The sequence below is a fragment of the Gymnoscopelus braueri genome (genome assembly GCF_963280865.1).
Source record: "Gymnoscopelus braueri genome assembly, chromosome: 13".
Classification (NCBI taxonomy): domain Eukaryota; kingdom Metazoa; phylum Chordata; class Actinopteri; order Myctophiformes; family Myctophidae; genus Gymnoscopelus; species Gymnoscopelus braueri.
In genome coordinates this window covers 26,019,423-26,034,710 of record NC_137615.1, presented here as the reverse complement: position 1 = coordinate 26,034,710, position 15,288 = coordinate 26,019,423, and the positions used below count along the sequence as shown (strand labels likewise).

The 15,288-nt window shown below is 44.8% G+C and overlaps 1 protein-coding gene across 4 annotated transcripts in view; it reads left to right on the top strand.

Annotated features, from left to right (window-relative positions):
- The first annotated feature begins 3,382 nt into the window (after positions 1-3,382).
- LOC308098266 (RNA binding protein fox-1 homolog 2-like) overlaps positions 3,383-15,288 on the top strand; it is a 52,289-nt gene continuing 40,383 nt past the window's right edge. For 2 of the 4 annotated variants that reach the window (XM_080446551.1, XM_080446549.1), the window contains exons 1-2: positions 3,383-4,401; positions 12,602-12,652. In XM_080446551.1, coding sequence (XP_080302677.1) covers positions 4,147-4,401; positions 12,602-12,652 — 306 coding nt within the window. In that variant the 5' untranslated portion in view covers positions 3,383-4,146. The remainder of the gene's footprint in view (positions 4,402-12,601; positions 12,653-15,288) is intronic. The other 2 variants (XM_080446548.1, XM_080446550.1) reach the window with 2 other exon arrangements.

Sequence of the window (15,288 nt, the reverse complement as noted above, 5' to 3'; positions counted from 1 at the left end):
TAAAAACAATCACTTTAAATGTAAAAAGGAAAAACCAAGACAATTCACCTTACTTGCTTGACTTATCTTCAGTAGGATATGCAACAACAGCTGTTCTACCCAACAGCTGGGTAGAACAGCCTTATCCAAAACCTTTTCAGCTGAGACAGTCATTTACAGTTCTCTGACAATCAGCTTGATCAAAGGGTTCTGTCTTTCTCTCTCTCTATTCAAATCAATTCAATTCAATAGGCGTTATTGGCATGAGAAAACATACATTTATATTGCCAAAGCAAAAGTGGAACAAAACTATTACCAAAAAAAATGTAAGTACAATTAAATGGGAATAAAGAAATGTGTAAACAGATCTGTGTTACATTGCACCTGTCTTACAAAACCATACAAATTGCGCATTTGCTGTCAGAAAAGGTTATACATCCACGTAAGAAAAGTTATCTGTGGAAAAACTTTTGAAAGAAATGGCATCAACATTTCAATGTTTTGCATTCTCTTCACTTTTGTATAATACCTTTTGGACAAATAGCAGCAACGTTTTCATAATGCATAACAGTAGTTGTGCTGTTAAAGACAAGCAGTGTGTACATGTAGATTAACAGTTACAATTTACAGCATTGTATTTTGAATTGAAAATGATTAAAAACACAGAGGTCCGCATATGTGTTATTGTTATAGGCCCTATAGGCTACTGTATATAATTTTTTTTAAATGTAGTGAAAGGAATCAACCAGTCAGTCTATCAAATAAATACAAGGGCCCCAGTATGATATATCGTCTATGAAACCAGACCATATTGTACTGCAGGCTTATGAAACTATCTCATATTTTGACACTTTTGCTTTTTTCACTGTAGGAAACGGAAACAAAAAGAGAAAAAAGAGAAAAGTATGACCGAGATAGGCAACAGATGCATGCGGTCAAAAAGACGCTAGGGTTCATGTGGTTAAAGAATAATAGGTGCATACAGGAAGTCAATCACAGTTCTGGAGATATATGAGAGACAGACAGCCATGCATAAAGACTTTCCTGGAATTTGTAAATAGCATTGTCATACATGAAGACACATTTTTAATCAAATTATTTATAAAAACATGTATTTAATTTTGAAACTCAGTGTAAGATACTTCTGATGGTATTTAACTTATTTAAGACATTTGTTTTCCTTTCTACTGTTTGTTACAATGTGTGGAAAATGGAACAGGATGAGGAGGTTCATATCATATTTACTGCAGAGGCTTATGAAACTAGCCCCATCTCATATTGACACTACTTGCATTTTGTCACACTGAGATGTAAATTGATGACCAAAAAATAAAATCAGAGAGTCAGAGAAGTATGACTAATAAGGCACTAAGCTACAGAAGCGTCAATTTTACCATCAACTGTAAGTGGTTATTTGGCTCCTAATCATATGGTAACCTCTTTAGGTGCTATATAGCACCTAACTTGAAGGTGCTATAGGCCTATAGCACCTTTGTAAAATGGTGCTATATAGCCTACTGTGGAACCATTATTGGTAGGCTACCTATAAGCTGAAGAAACAGCAGAGAACCTCCTAATGGGGTCAGACTCAGAGGAGGTCCTTAGGGGAGTTTTACCACTTTAACCCTATATTTTATACTCCAGTTATTCAAAAATAGCCAATACAATAGCCAATCACACAACGTGTCACAATGGGACAGGTTCTATATACATCAGTGTTGCTTACAGCACCTCAACCACCGCAAAGAACCAATATTTTTGTGTGTGAATGGACGAAAAAGTGGCAAAAAAATCATCGAAAGTACAAAATAATTATTAAATATAACTAAAGTGCACAGTGCAAAGAACTAACTCAACCCTAAAGTCAAAAGTCATGCAATAATTCTCAAAATGCTGCTTGTTTTGAAAAGGTGGACTCTCATAATAACATCTTTGAGCTTTAGTATCAAGACTGAGGCAAAATATTAATTCCAATTCATGATTCGTAATGTTTCACACTCTATTGAACATTGAACAACCACATAGGAGCTTTACGATGATTACATGACATGCATTTTCACCCCTGTTCCTCCCAGCCAGATGTAAATGGATTATTGGCTCTTCAACAGTAATCAATATATTCCATGACCCATGAGAGTTGTGTCCATTTTAACAGGCAGCCTAGCTGTTGTGTGCTCTCATGTCAGTGAAACAGGCAGGAGTGTGATGGCAACCTCCATGTTGGCTTGTCATTGCAGGTTCGGTGGGTGGCAGGTGTACAGGTAACAGGACGCACACTGGGTTTTGATAGAGTGACTCACACTGAGGCACAGGCAGGCACACACACACACACACACACACACACACACACACACACACACACACACACACACACACACACACACACACACACACTGTGTGTGATAACACTGATTTTTCACTTCAGCTTGGCTGCCTCTCAACAGATTACTGCCACTTTAGACTGGCTGCCAATTCTCTCTCTCTCTCTCTCTCTCTCTCTGTGTGTGTGTGTGTGTGTGTGTGTGTGTGTGTGTGTGTGTGTGTGTGTGTGTGTGTGTGTGTGTGTGTGTGTGTGTGTGTGTGTGTGTGTGTTACTGTTATTGCAACTTTTAAACTCAGAGTCTTGCCAATTATATTCGATTAGCATTACTTTTGAAATAGAAATACTGTCGATGTTTCTCTCAAGATGAGACTCATAAAAGCGGAGAGAGCTCTGCACTTCAATATCCACCAGGGGTCGCAATGCCATTAGAAACATGACTATACTGTAAAGCCCCCCCCCCCCCCTAAAAAAAAAGACCCACCTCAGAGCCTTCCCTCTTGCTTTATTGTTGTCAGCTGTTTATTATGCCCGTTCACGGTATTTGTGGTTACAAAGTGGGTTTCTAATGCGTACTTAGTCAGAAGAAGTAGTGCGTATTAGTTTAATTCTAATCGTGGACTAACTCTATTCTGTTTCCACTATTTCTGCCCCATAATAGGCCTAATTCTTATTATATATATTATATATTATCATATTAGCGTATCATTTTACGCTCTCAAGAGTTAAATTAGTGTTAAACATCTGCATTACTTAATTACATAATTGTTATTTTGATCAACGTTTGCCTGTTATATCTCCTATTGGTACCAACATCAATACAGCATGGAATTGTGGACAAATCTTATCCAACGATTACGATAACAAAATATTTGAAGTCTTGGGTCTGAGAGTCTAAAATCTCATCAAACGGTGAACTCCGTAGCTCAAATGCCGAATAAATAATGGCCTTGCATACATATGAAAGGGTTGAAAACCACTGATCTGAAGGAAAGGTACAGTAGGAGCATGGGGGGGCGTGTGAGAAGAGAGGGGGGTCAGGGGGTAGAGAGACCAGAGGAAACGCAGACCCTGGGCCAGTGCATTCCTACTCCTCTGTGTGACCACTGTAGGCAAATCTGACTGCAGATCAGTGCGTCCAGGCCTTTTCCACGCTACACTGACTGGGACGTAGACTAGAGGAAACCGTGTTCTCCGCCAGCCAGCCAGAGGTACACACACGCACACACGCCAAGACGGATCCATACAACACACAGCGAGGAGGAAAAGGACGGTGATAAGAAGAAGAAGGAGCTAAATCCAAGAGACGGGTGGTAAGAACACCAGAGAGATTGAATGCCTAAAGCTCTAGTGGAGGAAGGATAGACTCGAACCCGACGCCAAGGAGCGCTGATCCCGTTTCTCATTCCCAACATTGTCTATTATTGGCAGACAGTGTGCTGCTCGCAGAGCCACATTTATAAGAGGGCTAGCGGAATGTGTTGCTAGCGAGCTAGCTAACGAGAGCTAGCTAATTAGCTCGTCAGGCACCCAATATTTAGACCTGTGCTCGTCATTGATATTCAGCCACACGTTGTTTTATTTTCCAAAAAAAAGAGCCCATATTTCAACGTGTTTTTGTGGAGCAGCCTCGCACGGCCATGACGTTCTGTCTTGAATAGCGAACGTTAAGTTAAACAATAAACATTGCACGCGACTTGTATTGATACATTTGTTAAAGATCAGTACGATATTAATAATTTCCACATTTTCATTGTGTTCTCTGAGCCGGGGACTGACCAAAGCGCGAGGAAAAGGTGAAAATACAAAAAATAGGGACTTTTCGAGTGGAGACTGTCTGCCGTCCAATGTTAATGTCGACCGACGTTGCATCCATCATGCTACCCGTTACTCGGGGAATAATGGATCGAGAAATAGACATTGATACAGCAACCGGACCCCACGCGATCGCGACCGGAGGTCCGGCGACAGTCCGAGGGATGAAACGAGGAGACCCAGAACCAGACGCTCAGACGGCGGCAGTTCTGATCGACCTAGCCGGGGCGGAGTGCAAGCGGCCACGGATAGACGGGACCGAGGGTGTTGGTGGTGAAATTGGACAGGTATGGATGAGAATGTAAACAAATTGAGTGTGTGTTCATCGTTGTGTGCTATCGCTATGCGTATTTCATCTCCACGTTTTGTTTGCAACATTGTAGCAAAGTCCCATGGTTTCCCCTCCTCCAAAAGCTTTTGTTACAAGAGCATCAGTGGGGCATGAGGATGTTTTGACGGGCCGTTTGTCTCATCAACAACATAATCATGCATCATTGCAGCAAACGGGGAAACCACTCAGTGCCAGCATAATGTTAACAGTGAACCCAGGTAAACAGACTGATAGTGAGTGTGAAATGTTGAAATCCTTGTGGCCAATGCCCGTGGCACTGCATGGCGAGAGAGCATGACCATTCATTCCAGGCGAGACAAAGGTAATGTGATACAGGCATCACTGCATGTGCAATGATAGAAAGCAGAGATCAGACCCATTCATCATACCCCTCTTGTGGGAAACACACTGGCGTTCTATCACACACAGCAATGCATGCAATCCTTTTTTTGATGCACACACAGATACAATTTGTCTGACCAATGTTGATAATTTGCCACAAGGCAGTAGGCACCGTATCAAATCCAATACTACAGACTGTATGTGGCATTCATTTCTCTCCTGCCCACCACCCCCACTCTGTGTGATTGTCACTCACTAGGTGTTAAAAGAGGAGAGATGCAGACAGGCATTGGGGGAGGGGTCACAAGGAAAGACAAAGAACAGCCTTTTGGTGTAGCCTAGAGGAGGAAGGGGGCTTTGGGGGGAGACCCTATCAGGAGGGCCCTCTCTTATGACTTGACTGCTGAGGCAGCAAAGGAGCGGCTGCCGCTCACCTCCCTGCTGGGCAAATCTATGTGTAATGTGTATTACAGTAAACCAGGGCATTACAATAATAATAAGCTATGTCTCACTCTCCCCGTGCTCTCTGATCTCTCTCCCTCTGAATGTCTCTGTCGTGCACACTAACACACCACCCCTGCACACACTTTGAAGTATCCATAATCCAATGGAAGCACAGGAGGATATTTTAGCTGACGTCCAGTGTTTTAGTCAGAGGCAGGCAGGCAGCAGTGGGCAGAGGGCAGGCGAACATGGTTCCGGGTCATCTGCGGGTAATTGAATCCCTTGGAATGAGTAAAATACTTCAGTTGGCCGGAATAGCCACACAGCTGACCTAGTGCAATGACAAATAGGGCCAGGGTAATGCCACAGTGTTTGGCCATTCTCAGAGCAGGATGGATTCTGTTCATGATGATGATGGGGAAAGGTTATGCCGGTGGCGCAGATGATGTGACAATGAGCAGCGCTGCATTAGGGGGACTCTCACCGTGCATCAGCTGTATCGATTGCAGGGCACCATGGGTCACCCTAGGAAAGCACACATGGATTGGAGGGAGGGTGAAAGAATGGATTGGTGGGTGGATTGAAGGAAGGAGGGATGAGAGGCTGAGGGGTGAAAGAAGAGAAAAAAGAGAAAGGGGATTGATGTCGGGAGTAAGGGAGGTGGGAGTTTGATAGAAAGCAAATGGGAGTGGTAGGGGGGACTGTTAGACATGGGGGGAGAATTAAAAGCAGAAAAAAGGAAAGGGAGAACACAGCAAAGACTTCAGTGACATTAGGAAGGAACCATAAAGGAGAATGAAGGAGAAGTGATGGGTGGATGGACAAACGGACAGATGTGTTGAACTGCAGAATGAGAGATGTTGAGAGAGAATAGGTTTACGCATGAGAATGGTACATGAAGTGGTACTTTATGCATAGGGTAAATTAAATGACATTGGGGTGGGGGAGTTGCAGCCTAGTCAACTAAGGCTTTGAGAAGGACCGTCAATCTGCTCTGCCATCATGCTGGGGGGGGGGCTGAGCTCCTCTTGTATGTGATTACCATAGTTTTACCATTGAGAGGCAGAGATCCAAGGTGGAGGGGAGCCGACCTTCCCTGTTGACTGTAAATCAGGGGCTGTAATAATAAATGAGAGTGCAGGACCGACTGCAGTCCCTTCTTCCTCCATCCTCACTTTTATTGTGCCTGACCTCCTCCCCCTGCCCTCCTTTCCCTCCGAGCTAAGCTTCATACACCCCCCCCCTGTAGCTGTCCTCTAACCCCCCCCCCCCCCACCCCGACGGCATATTTCCAGATTGCTAATTGACTCCTGGTTCACAAGCACTCAGTGTGCCAGTGAGGCGCATCGCCCCTCCCCCATCACTCTCTCTCTCTCTGATGTCCCATCTCTCTCTGTCATCTTTTACTCCATCTCCCTCTGTCACTGACTCGCACCACTCAAATCTCTCTTAATGTATATTGCGTACTTTAGCCCATCCACTGTGGCCCTGCTTTAATCTCGAGATGCTGACTCGCATGTGTGTGTTTTCCTCCTCCTTTCTCATCTCTCACTCTCATCCCCCTTTCTTTCACCCACACCCCCCACTCTGTTGGCAGTATTGATGCCACCCCTCCAATCCAGGCAGTGGTCCACTCTCCGATGCAGTGCAAGAGAGAGAGAACTCTCGCCTTTCTCCGTCTCTCTCCCTTTCCTCTCTCTCTCTATGGGAGAGCCGATTTGTCCTATCGTTGGCAGTAAAGAGGCTTTGTGTCGCGCTAACGAGATCAAAGCTCATTTAGGAGAGGGCATTAACCAGACTGATCGCTTTAACGGCCTGGAGCAAGAGGGAGGGGGGGGCATGTGAGGGAGGGGATAATGATGCGAGCGGACAGATCATCCAGATAGGGCATAACCAGTACACAGCAAGTTTGTAGTTTTGGATTGAGTAGCATTCAAAACCAATGGTTGGTTCCATGCTTGCTTCTGCACTACCAGACAGGGTGCCTGCAGGTTCTGAAATGACTTAAGCTGTGTTTTCTGGTTTCCAGGCCTTAAAAAGAAATTACATTTAAATGTAGTGCCTAAACCTTCATTTCAGCCTCAAAGCCTTCGAAAAATCGTTATTCTTGCCACAGTGTCTGAATCCCTATTTTGAACCCTCAAGGATTTGCACACAGACTCTCATTTCACTGGTGAAATTGATCTATTCTTTAATTCTTGTAGTTATTAAACATTTCTTAAATTTTATTTAACTTGTTGAAACATTTAGCCACCCTGAAAGAGTACATTTTCAGTTCTATAGCTGGGTATTGCAGCTGATTTTGTTTTGAGCAAGCAAGGACACAATCGCATCTGTATCAATAAATGGCCAAGCATTTGGTGGCAATTGTATGTACTTGACAGGCTGGCATCTCCTTACCAGATACTGCTTTATTTAAATATTGTTTTCCTTACCAGATACGGCTTGGTTTCAATATTTCGTTCCCCTTTATATCCTGTATTTTATACAATGGAGGTGAGAGTGTGAGATAATATTCAACAGTTAAGCATTTGAGAAGTTTTGCCTTCTTTTGTTAAACAGGGGGAGGGGATGGGTTATTGTGAAAAATGTTTTCACTCAGCAAAGTAAGGTATTGGTATAGAATCCCAAGTATTGTGGCAAGATAATGATAATCATAATAATAATAATGCCCAGCTCTGTTCAGCTCTTGACCCAAATGAGACATTTATGTTTTATTGGCAGTCTGGGCTAGAAGAGATAAATTAGAAAAAAATATTGTTGTACAAAAGAGATTTGATTTAAGTGTGGAGAAGACTCATTCTTATAGATCCTATATTCCGATGAGGGGGAAACACCAGGTCACAGCACATCAAAATATTATTATAATTGATTATTTAAAAAACAAACATATTTTATGTATTTGGCTGTCTGTCTACTAGACAGTGTCTAGGCTGTTAACAGACTGCTAAAACTGTGAAAATGCTTTGTAATGAGAGGCTTAAAGAAAGCCTGGTCAGACTATAGCCTACCTTACTAGCACCCTGGGTGGTGATTCGTATCTTTAGCCATAATTATCATTATCAGTAGTAGTACTTTTTAAATGGTCTATGGCCAGGTTGTTGAGGTGTGTGTGTGTGTGTGTGTGTGTGTGTGTGTGTTGTAGTGGGCTGGTACACTATGCATCCCACCACGTTTTCTGCTGCTGTTTAATGATTGCTGGTGAACTTTGAGCTGGAACGCAGCAGAGTCACCCTTGACCTTTTGAACCGGCAGTGATAAGCTTAAAGTTCTCCTGGAGAAGTTGCTAAACTTTTCTCCTCTGTCAGTCTATCTGACTGTCAGGCTCTAGTATCTCTCTAGTATCTCTCTTTAATCGGACCCGGGTCTTGCCTCTTTAACATGACACTGGTATTAACAGGGTCCCCTGCATACACGCCGTGTTGTCATCTTGTCTTCCCCTTGACCCACGCCTCTTGCCCTGCTCCGCCCCAAGGCTGGCCCCAAACTGTCACATGTACTCCAATCTCAACACACACACGCACGCACGCGCGCAAGCAGAAACGTGGAGTGGAGAGTGAGTGAAATGTCACTCCTCCATCATGCTCACCCTTTTGGTTCTCTCAGACCCTTTTTTCATCCACACCATATAGGCCACCCCCACCATTACCCCTCCCCTCTCACCATCTGTTGACCTCATGTCATTCTGCCTTCCCTCTCTGAAGCTACCCCCCACCCCCCCCCCCCCCCCCCCCATCTACACCAACTTCTTTGCTTTTCCTAAAATAGCGAAATGGAGAGATAGAGAGAGAGAGAGAGAGAGAGAGAGAAAATAAATAAACTGAGAGACGCCCTTTTAGTTTGGCCCTCCGTGGATAAAACTAGTTTTTGTGTATGCGTTTGTGTGACTCTGTTAGTGCAGCCCCCCCAACAAGCAGCCAGCCAAACAGCCGGTTCCTTCAAAGGCGACTAGACCCTGGCCCAACCCCACTTACTAAATGTATGGAATTAAGTCAATAGAAACGTGTTAAATTACAGAATGAAAACGCAGCACACAGTGCTCCGGGCGTATCTGCCCTGACATAGGTTAGAGCTCTGTGTTTTTTTAAAACGCATAGCTGATATAAGTCTGGGTGCAGAAATGTTTACTTAAAACGCAGACAGACTTATTGTATATTCAACCATAGCGCCATATGACAAAGACCGGGTGTGTGTGCCTTTTATGCGTCTCTGTCGAATTGGTGTGAATCAACTTGAGTGTGTTTTGAAAACTAGGTATCAGATTCTGCTCCCATCCCCCATGGCCCCTTAAGAAAATATAAGTCACATGGCATTCTTCTCTTATGACTCATTGTGTGTCCATTTGGTTGCTGGTCTCTGTCTTCTAATGCCATGCATTTTCATTCCTCTTTTTCTCTCTTTGCTTTCGTCTTTTCTTAATCCCCCCCCACATTCCTCCTCCTGTGTGTCTCACTCTGTCCTTATTTTCATCGTTGTCTGTTGTTCTTTTCTTTTCTTCTCTGCTCTCTCCTTCCATCCCCCATTCGTCCACCCTGGCCTTCCCTCCACTCCCCTCCTTCTAGTAGACAGATTGATTCCAGATGTTGCTAAATTCTTCCCTTCTCCCTCCTCCTGTTCTTCTAAACTCCTCCCTTCTCTCTTTCTGTCTGGTTCTTTTGCTCTCTTTCTCCTACCACACTGACTCTCCTACTATACTGTACTGAAATTATAGTGTTTAACCCTATAATTTCTTTGAGTTGGGGATACATTTGGTGTTGTTTATGTTCAAATGCACTAATGTCATTCTCACTTAGACACTTATACTCTTATTTTAAAACAAGCAGAATAAGAATGTCTAAGAAATGCTTTTTTGGTAGATGGTGTTTTTGGAGTACAATAGGGCCAATTAGTGCTCTTTTAGTTTAATGTCACAGCAGTCGCACTCTTTAGTGCCTGTTTTTGTTTTTCATCACGTATCATCGAACAGAAAACATGCTCAAGCTAATTATGTTCTGAAATCACGACGGAGTTGGTCGTCTTCTTTGAGGTGCAGAGCAGAGAGTTTGCAGTTGACGGCTAACCTGTATCCCTGTCTGAGCTGAGCTCTGGCATATTTAAAGAGCTTTCTCATTCTGGCTGACATTGCCAAAGGCATTGTAGATTCAGGAGGCTTCTCCTAGCGGTTCATTATACTCCATTTCCATCTGTTCCATGATGAGCACTACCAGTACATTTCAACCAGTCGGCATGTTGCTGAATATAGCCTGCTCCATTCCCCCTGTAAAATGCGCGCAGAGGAGAGCGCTCCCCCTGGAGACGAGGCACGAGGGGGAAATTGGTTCCAGATGAAACAGGAAGTGGAGTGGGGGAAGACAAAGAGAGGGCTGTTTCAGGCGGGAGAACGGGGCCTGAATCTGAGGGCATATAATAACACACATGAGCGCGCGCACACATACACACACAAATATAGCCTAGATGTACACACATACAGTGTCACCACATTTATTGCCCATGCATCAAACGTCAGACAGACTGTATTTGTCAAAGGAAAACAGTCTGCGCTTTTCTTGCGTTCTGCCAATGTTGTCTTTATCTTCTTCGTTAGTGACTTCATACCCCGCCATTCCATCCTTCCTTCCGTGTCCCCTCTTGCTCTGTCTAGTCGCCCCTCTTCATCCAGCTGTCTACTCTGCCATCTTCACATCTGTTTTTGGGGCTTATCCCATAGTTCCACAAAGTGCTAGTCTTAACGACTTGAACCGAACCCCAGCATTCCTATTCTCGGGGGAACATTCGCCAAAAACAGCAGATCTACAAGCTCAGAATGTGGTGTGTTGTGAGCTTGTAGATCGGCTATTTTTGGCAAAGAGATTTTGATGTAGACGGGAAGAAAACGGTCCAAGTACAGTTGCAGTTCAGGTCTGTTTCACTAAGACCTAGAGGTTTTAAGTGGTTAAAAATGTGTATCACATATGCCTTTCTGTACCTGCTCTCTACAGTCACCTGTACAAGTGGTCTGTGTGTCAGTCGGGTCAAATCTAGTGCTTCCTTCCTCAGCTGGGCCAGAGACACTTCCTCTTGATTGGATGGGAGAGGGTGAATGAAAGCAGGAAGTGGTCCCGGCGGCCGCCAAGCAGGCAGCCAGAGGTCAGGTCCAGGAGGTTAACTCTGTTGACTCTGTTCAGAAGGCAGCGCGTACCTCCCCTTCAATCCAGCATTCACCCAAACTCAAGCTGTCCTCTGAATTGTGTGTGTGTGTGTGTGTGTGGGGGGGGGGGGGGGGGGGGGGGGGGTGGTACAGGAAGCTGAGTGGCTTCGTAGCGCTTTGAAACGTTATGTCAAGAATAGAAAAAACCTCCCCAGTCTCGAACATCAAATGCAGTGGAAACACTCACAGTGCAACACCTACCTCGTCCACTGCCTGCCTCTCCTCCGCACGTCTCCATCTGCTCTCTCCAGAACCCCCCCTCCCCTCCCCTCTCTTGTGTGTGATAGTGGATATAGTCCTGACTCCTGAGCCTCCCTATATGCAGTCCTGTTTTCTCTGCACGGCGTGCCAGCAGGCTAGACCGTGCTGGTGTCATCTCCCTCGCCGCTGTCAAAATATCATCGTTTGGTTAACTTTTCCCATTGTTCCAGTGCCCCCCCCCCCTTCCTCTGTATCTCTTCTCTTCTCCTCCTCCTTACCGAGCTCTGTGGTAAACAATGACTCTTCTACTGGAGGAAAATGATAGGGAGAGGAGAAGAAAAGAGAGGGGTGGGGGGTTTGAAAGAGGGAGAGGGGACGGAGGGGGGCAGAAATAATCTAATTAAAAGTAATTATGGAGCAATTAACCACAACACTGGTTTCTGGGGCAGGGGTGGGGAGGGTTGGCTCTCCGTGTATGGGGTGCGATTAGTAGTCTGGGTGGGTATGGGGGGTAGGGCGAGGAGGTGCTCATCAGTCATGGCGCTAGCCAGGCACGCGCCTGTCGAGAGGCGCGTTAAGCTATCCTCACTCGTTCCATCTTGGGGGCAACATATCCCATCACCCAGTGAACTTGGTTCCCTTCCTCTGCATTATTTTTAGCATTTTGTGTGTGTGTGTGTGTGATTGTTTTTTAGTTTAGTTTTCCTCCCCAGAATAAAAACAGCCAATAAAGAACTGAAAAGAAGATGCCGTGTCTCCTCCTGTTTCAATCCACTGCTCATTGTCACACAGTTGGGTCCTTCACTCGCTGCATTGCTCTCTTCTCAAGGCTTTGGGGATTAATGTTGACGCCATGCCAGCCAAAAAGAACACATTGCAACTGAACTGTAACAAAAAGTTGTGAACTTGTCACTTTGCATCCTGTCATTTTTATGAATTTACACTCTTTCTCTCTCTCCCTCTCTGTCCTCGTCTTTTGCAGAACAATGAGCCTTTAAACCCTGGTTTCCATGGATACCCGGCTCTCAGTCAGGTAAGAGATTAGTTACTGCTCACAATCCCATATGAAAATAAATGTAAAAGCAATGCAATACAGGAATGACTTGAGACATGATCGAGCCACTCGAGCAACCTGACGTGAAAGTGTCCAACACTTCAGTGCTTCACGACCCACAGAAAACTTTCAAAGAAAGAGCTTTTTCTTTTTAAAGGATAATAGATTAATCCCCCCTTGATTAATGAAATGATTTAGGGCAATTTTACCATCACGCATAAAATGCATAGATGTGTAGCATTTGTCAATAAACCCTTTTTAGAGTAAACCCATTCAGTAACTCATTTTGGTGTTTGTCCTCTAGTGTTGTCGTTGGCCATCGCCTTATGACTGCTCCCGCTACAGCAGTCTGGACCCTGTTGTACTACAACATCATTACAGTGACCATTATTAAGTGCTGTAAGAGCCCCCCCTCCATGCTGCAGCCTTCGGTAGCTGATAAATGAGGCCTGTTAGAGGGATTGATAAAAGAGGAAGTGCTAGTGATTGATCTTGGGTTTCAAAGGCTTGACCCACCCATCGTGAGGAGGAGAGAAATTATGTGAACACCTTGTCCAATCACAGCATCGCACTCTCTGTACGCCAAACGTTTCATAAAAGTGTATGTTTCGTCTCCTCTCACTTTCTGCACCCTCCCTATCCCCTCCCCTAGCACTCTCATTTTCTATCTCTCTGTCTCTCTGTCTGTTTCTCTCGTTTTCTTTCTTTCTCATTCCGAGTGTCTCTCCCTGCGTATCGCTCTCCGTAATGAGAGCCGTATGTGTGCAATGTAGCGGTGGGGTGGCTGATGGTTCTCTTATCTACCTCCAAGCAGCAGCACTATAGAGAGGTTCTCAGACCAGCTGTGTGTGTGTGAGTGCACGTGAGTGTGTGTGCGCGTGCATGCATGCATTTGTTTGTGTATGAGAGCGAAAGAGAGAATATTGTGTGTCATGTGAGTGTCTGCCACTTTGTCTGAGAGCATTGTGTATGCTTATGCCTGTGTGTATGCGTGCGTGCGTGTATTTCCAGCCTGTGTTTGTCGCTGTTGAGATGTGCAGCTCTCTGGCAGTGCCACAGGAGGGAGATGTTGGTCTGTGTGCGTGCCTCTCAACATCACAAAAGGTCCCATCCCTCTTTTCTCTCTCCTACTTTTTTTGTCTTCCCTCTCTCTCTTCTCTCCCACTGATCCTCTGATCCTGCTCTGCCTTCAGTTTCTCCTTTCTTGGGAATACAGAAAGAGAGAGAGGGGGGCACGGTGTAGCAGAGGCAAGAGTTTAAAATGCAGAGAGAGAGAACATTTAGAGATGCAGAGCAGTGGTATATTCCTTTGTTTTTGGCATTTTGTTTCGTCTAGTCCCAATGCTGACGGAGAAAAGGAAGAATTGAGATCTGAGGCGGGGATGGAGACGAAATGTTGTACTTAAATCGTTGAGTTCAGTTACATGACCGCACAAAAGTCCAAACCTCGGGGGACAGGCCTGCTTCTGGTCCACATAGTTGTTGAACTAATACCTGGCCATGCGGAGAACCTTGATGAACCTCAGTGCTTTTGAACCTCATTCCTCATGTGTATGGTTCAGTCTTACTACTCACACGTAGCACCACTGCATTTGTTTCATAAATGATTTAACAGTCGTCTCTCTGGAAATGTATTCTGCCCTTGAGCGTGCATTAGGAGTCTCAGGCATGTTAGCTGCTGGTTAAGATGCAAATGGAGCAAGCCTTGCTGGCTGACTTGTTCATCGCTGCAGTGCATTTGTCTTGGTAATGTTCCTGTCTTGTGTTATGTATGCATGTTTGAACTGCCTCTAGGTCTGCCTGTGTCAATATCACCATGTTTATGGATGGTGGGCTCATGTGGGTCTCTGCTGCATGCAGCCAGGGACTCTGTGTGTGTGTGTACAGTATGTATGATTGTGTGCGAGTTGCCGTTGCCACACACACCTTTGCTAGCCCCACACACACACACACACACACACACACACACACACACACACACACACACACACACACACACACACACACACACACACACACACACACACACACACACCCTTACTAGCCTCACCTATAAGGCAGTCCCTGTCAACCTCCTAATGTTTAGGCCACAGAGAACATCAGGGTTGGACACGCACACACAGGCAAGTCATAGAGGCCATCTATCTTAGTGTCCTTTGTGTCAGTGACATTTAGCCGTATTGGATTTAAATCCAATAGAGGACCATACCCTCCTCATGAATAATCGCATTTCTTTGGCAACCACTCTTGGATCATTACTATATAATATGTATGACTGGGCTATTGATTATCTTTACCTTCTTTGTTTGTGTGTTTGTTTGGTAGAAAAGAGGTCTTTGTTTGAATTGGCTAATGCGCCTATAGGATGGAAATAGCCCTTTGTTTGACTTGTGTGTCTGTCTGCCTGCCAGTGTGCCGCGCGATTGTAGTCATGCTACATCTGTGTATGTGTGTGTTTATCAGTGTGTTCAGTCTGTGCGCTTAATCCCCAGATCATCCGCTATTCATCCTCTCATCCTCCTCACTTACACACTAATCCCGTCATCCCTCACTCTTTTTTCTTTCCCCCCAGCCCTTTATCCTTTTATCTCTCTATCCCGTTATCTCTCGCTCAC